This window comes from Bactrocera dorsalis, chromosome 1 (assembly GCF_023373825.1).
Source record: "Bactrocera dorsalis isolate Fly_Bdor chromosome 1, ASM2337382v1, whole genome shotgun sequence".
NCBI classification, from domain to species: domain Eukaryota; kingdom Metazoa; phylum Arthropoda; class Insecta; order Diptera; family Tephritidae; genus Bactrocera; species Bactrocera dorsalis.
Genome location: NC_064303.1, coordinates 84,500,882 through 84,505,832, shown reverse-complemented (window position 1 = coordinate 84,505,832; position 4,951 = coordinate 84,500,882). Strand labels below are relative to the sequence as shown.

At 32.9% G+C, this 4,951-nt stretch overlaps 1 protein-coding gene across 1 annotated transcript; it reads left to right on the top strand.

Annotated features, from left to right (window-relative positions):
* The first annotated feature begins 2,020 nt into the window (after positions 1-2,020).
* On the top strand, positions 2,021-4,312 carry LOC125778069 (uncharacterized). Its single transcript, XM_049454310.1, has 3 exons — positions 2,021-2,028; positions 2,084-2,154; positions 2,694-4,312. Exons 1-3 carry the CDS (start codon positions 2,021-2,023, stop codon positions 3,413-3,415), a joined length of 801 nt encoding a protein of 266 aa, XP_049310267.1. The 3' UTR covers positions 3,416-4,312.
* The last annotated feature ends 639 nt before the right edge of the window (positions 4,313-4,951 follow it).

Here is a 4,951-nt window from a genome sequence, read left to right as displayed (position 1 = left end):
TCCACGAATTGCGGTTCGAACTGCTTGACCGTCCACCTTATTCTGCGGATCTAGCACCAAGCGACTTTTTTTTGTTTCCTCAACTTAAAACTGCGCTCGGCGGCCAGAGATTTTCGTCAAATGAGGAGGCAATCTCTTTCGTGAACTCGTATTTTGCAGACAAAGACGCCAAGTACTATTTGGAAGGGTTGCAGAGATGAGAGCATCGCTGGGAGAAGTGTGTGGAGTTACAAGGAGACTATGTAGAAAAAAAAAAAAATTTGAAAAAGTCGCGTGCATCATGGTTAGGTCGGTTATTTATCGGACAGCCCTCGTATTACGCTCAGTAAGCCGATTATGTTGACCATAAGTCGAGCGAAGTCTTTCGATGATGGAATGCTAAACAATTCTAAACAAAAATACATAACAAGGCAGCTTAACACGGCTCACGCATGATCTGTAAAAAAGGGCTTTCGAAAAAAGTACCTCTACTTGGATCACCCTTTATTTTACGTGGAACTTTTATAAAGTTTTTATCTGATACTTTTCAGAAAAAGGTTGCATTGATAGTTACACGCGGCTATATTATGCTTCAAATGCATCGTATTCATACGGTGCACCATGTCGTATGAGTAACACAGAATGGAAAAATAAATTTTATGAATGCTCTGGTCTTTTGATGTTTAACTTCACTTCCGTATAACTTTTGAAAGAAAAATTTTTAAGGAAATAATAAATAAAACATTTTTTTTAAAACCGCATAATTGTGAATTATTGCATTAGAATATCGTTTTTTAAAATATGTAGATTTAAAATATTAAAAAATTCCATATTATACACTGCTGCTCATTCCAAGCACGTTTAATAGCTGCAGTTAATGTTTCCTTATCTTCGTGTTGCTTTTCTCCTTAATATGCCTTCCGTGTTAACCAGCCTCCAACACTCAATTACGTTAAGATCTGGAGAATATGGCGGACAGGTCATGAAATTAACGTTTTGAATCGAAATAAGCAACTTTACTACTCGAATAGGAAGCATTGTCTTGTTGAAAAATCCTAAGAATTGGTCCAAAGAGATCACTTAATTTTGGAAATACGGACTCCAACAATGCTTTGAAGCAATCGCTGTTCATTTTGTGATCGATAAAAATCAAGTCAATTGTTCCGTAAAACGTGATGGCTCCCAACCTTCTATCTAATTTAACAATTTTACGTACTGATTGTTCAGATAGTTTTTGAAGTAAAACTTCTTTAGGCACGCTTGGCTTGGGGAGTAAGCTGACGAACGCGCAACGAAAAGTGTGATCAGGCGAGGCGAAAGCAGAGAACGTATAATATAGAGAAGGCTCACCGCGTTGCCAAATTTACGACATTTCATTTACCATATGTACATATTAAAAGACCAAGCGCTCGCGCATATTCACGTACATACATATGTAATTATGTGTGCATCTAAACAAATTTGCAAGAACCAGAGAACTTAAAAGTATAGACAGAGAACATAAAATTTGTTAACATTGTATGTAAGGTCGGAATTCGCCTCGCAATTTTAACATTGTTTACAATTCTCTCACATATTCTAACCGAGAATATGAAGAGACAGAAATATATGTATTTACGGCATATGATGACAAGGCATATATGCCGAAGAAGAGAATATGAAGAGACTCCCAACCAGTGTTGCCGTTTTGCTTACTTGTAAGCAAAAGTGCTTACTTTTTTTCTTAATGTTAAGTTGTGCACTTTTCCCCCATTTTGCTTACTTTTTTCTTTAGATCTTTTAAATTGAAGTGTATTATTTATTGATTTTAAGTATTTCAAATAAATTTAAATAAGTGATAGCACTGTTCAGCACTGTTAAGCACTTATACATTTCATAGTCATGTTATTGATGCAAGTGGCAGCACTGTTCACTTTTGACGTTTGTATACTGTGCTAAGATTTGAAGAAAGTAGCTATAATCCCGTTATTGATGCAAGTGGCGGCAATGTAAATTTTTTACTTTTGTATACTGTGCTGCTGTAATTAATAAAGTAGCATTTATGGATAGGTGAGTAAAAGTGTAATTCATAGTTTTAATTTATCTATCAATTATGCTTTAATAGGTATTTGATTAAAAAAAACAAGCCGTCAGAGCCATTGGAAAAAAAGTCCCACTATCTGATAGTGAAAGCAGGTTAGTTCTTTGGAAACACTATTATATTCCAAACGCTTATTTTTTCATACTTGATAGCGACACTCATGAAGCAGAAGCAAAAAAAACTAAACGAAAGTTTAGGTCAGCTTGGCTAAGTAAATTTCCTTGGCTGCAAAACAACGATGGGTCCAGCTTTTGTATAGCCTGCGAAAAGAAAATTGCAAATAACGTGACGTACTTAAACAAGCATTCTAAATTATCCTGTCACTTGCAAAATGTTGAGCGTAAAAAAGATCAAGTGAATATCGAATCATGCATGAATGTAGAAAAGCAGCAACTTTCCCAGCAAGTGCGTCAAGCTGAACTGACATTGGTCATGTTTTTGATATGTCATAATTTGCCATTTCTGTTGATGGATTCCTTGCCGTCTCTTATTAAAGAATGCTGCCCGGACTCAAAAATTGCAGCTGCTCTTCAAATGGCAAGAACCAAGTCAGCAAATGTAGCGGAAATTTTAGGTAATATATATGCACATTTTCTTCCTCTTTGCACAAGAAAATATTTATTTATTTATTTAGGTAATAAGGCAAGGGATAAAATTGTGGATCAATTAAAACAAATAAAATTTTCGCTCATTGTTGATGAAACTACCGACGTATCAACGAAGAAATCGTTAGTCTTAATTGTGAGATATTTTGACCATTTGACAAAAAGAATAAGCGATAAATTTTTGGGTTTAATCAGCGTAGTAAATGCAGATGCAACAAGTGTATATACAAGTATTAAAGAATTTTTCAACGAACAGGGCGTTGCATTAGAGAACATCATAGGTCTCGCCACCGATGGCGCAAATGTAATGGCTTCAGAGGTAAATGGATTAGTAGGAAAGTTTAGAAACGATGTTAATTTGTTTTATTTAAAATGTTCTTGCCATTCACTACATTTATGTTCCGCTTACGCGTGTAAAAAACTGCCTGGTCAAATCGAACAACTTTGCCGTAATATTTACAAATTTTTTGCACACAGTCCAAAAAGAATTGAAGAATTTAAAGATTTTCAAGATTATTGTTCGGTGCAGCCACATAAAATATTGGGTATTTCCATGACCCGATGGCTTTCACTGGAAGCAGTCATAAACAGAATAATAGAACAGTGGAATCCATTACAGTTATATTTTTTAGACTCTGTGTTGGAAGTAAATGGAATCAAAGCCAATGAGATGGCAATGCAAATGAATGATCCTGAAATCAAAACCTACTTTCTTTTTTTATCATACATATATCCTCAAAATCATAAATGATCTCAACAGGGAATTTCAATCGGAAAAAGTTCGCTTGCCTTATTTATATTCCCATCTGGACACGACTTTCAAATTATTATTAAGCAATTTCATGAAAATTGAATATGTAAGCGGTTTGGAATCATTAGAAAATATTAATTTGCACGAAAAAGAAAACTATTTACCAATAGAAGAAATATGCATTGGATCCAAGGCAGAACAACATTTGCAAAAAAATGAACTATCCTTTTCTGATACAGTTAGAATAAAAAATAGCATTTTAAATTTTTATTTGGAGCTGTTAGAGCAAATTAAAAAAAGGTTCGATTTTTCGAGAAATGACCTAAAATTATTATCGATTATTACGCCCAGCAGAGTTTTATCTGATCATCAAACACAAATTGAGCCCTTGTTGTATCAATTTTCCAATTTATTTGAGTTTGATGAGGACGTAATTGTACAGCAATGGAAAATATTAAGATTTTCCAAACTCGATTTGAAAAGGGATATGGATATTGAAGATTTTTGGGAACAAGTTTCATACCATAAAGATGGAATGGGCGAACATTGTTTTAAGGATTTGACCAATTTGGTACAAAATTTAATGACATTGCCGCACAGCTCAGCAGCTGCTGAACGGCAATTTTCTGAATTAAATCTGATAAAAACGAAATTGAGAAATAAACTCAGCTTAAAAACTATTAATAACATAATGCTGTCCAAAGAACTGTGCACTAGTCGCAAGCCAAATTATGTTTCGTCTGCTGCAAAAGAAAATCTTTGAAAATATATGAAAGTTTAAAAAATTACACAAACTTTACAAAAGATAATCAGATTTAAAAAAAAATTTAAAAAAATTACAAATTTTTTACTCAGAATTTTCAAAAAGTTGTTGAGCATGCCCATAAAATTTATGTACAATTAAGTGCAAGTTTAAAGTCGCTGAAAACTACCGTTAAGTTTTAGAATTTTGAGTTTTTTAGGCCAAATCTCTGAAAATTCTGAATAAAAAGTTTGTAATTTCTATTGGAGGTTTTTGAAATTTGATTATTTTTGGTAAAGTTTGTGTAATATTTAAACTTGTATTTATTTTGTATCTGTTATGCATCGAACTATGTTTTAAATGAAAATTGACCGCAACTGTAAACCGAATTTATTACTTTTTGAAAAAGTAACTTTATTTTTAAACATTTTTTTTTAGTTACCTGCTTATTTAAAATGTTAATGAATGGTTATCTTTATTTTGTTACTTATATTTATAAGCATACGTTTTGTTATTATAAATTAAAGTGAACTTGAAAAAATTTTTGCTTACTTTTTTTTCAGTTTGCTTACTTTTTTGAATTTGTATGTTTACAAAAAAAAATTTTCAGTGGCATCACTGCTCCCAACGAAGAATTTCGTTTTGCTAGTTTATATTTTGTTTCATTTTGACACCGAAAATGTGTACAAAATACATTATGTTCTCTGTCTCACATACGCAAGAATATGAAGAGACATAAATATATGTATGCATGAATATGGATATGAAGACATAAACACATGCATGCATGCTCC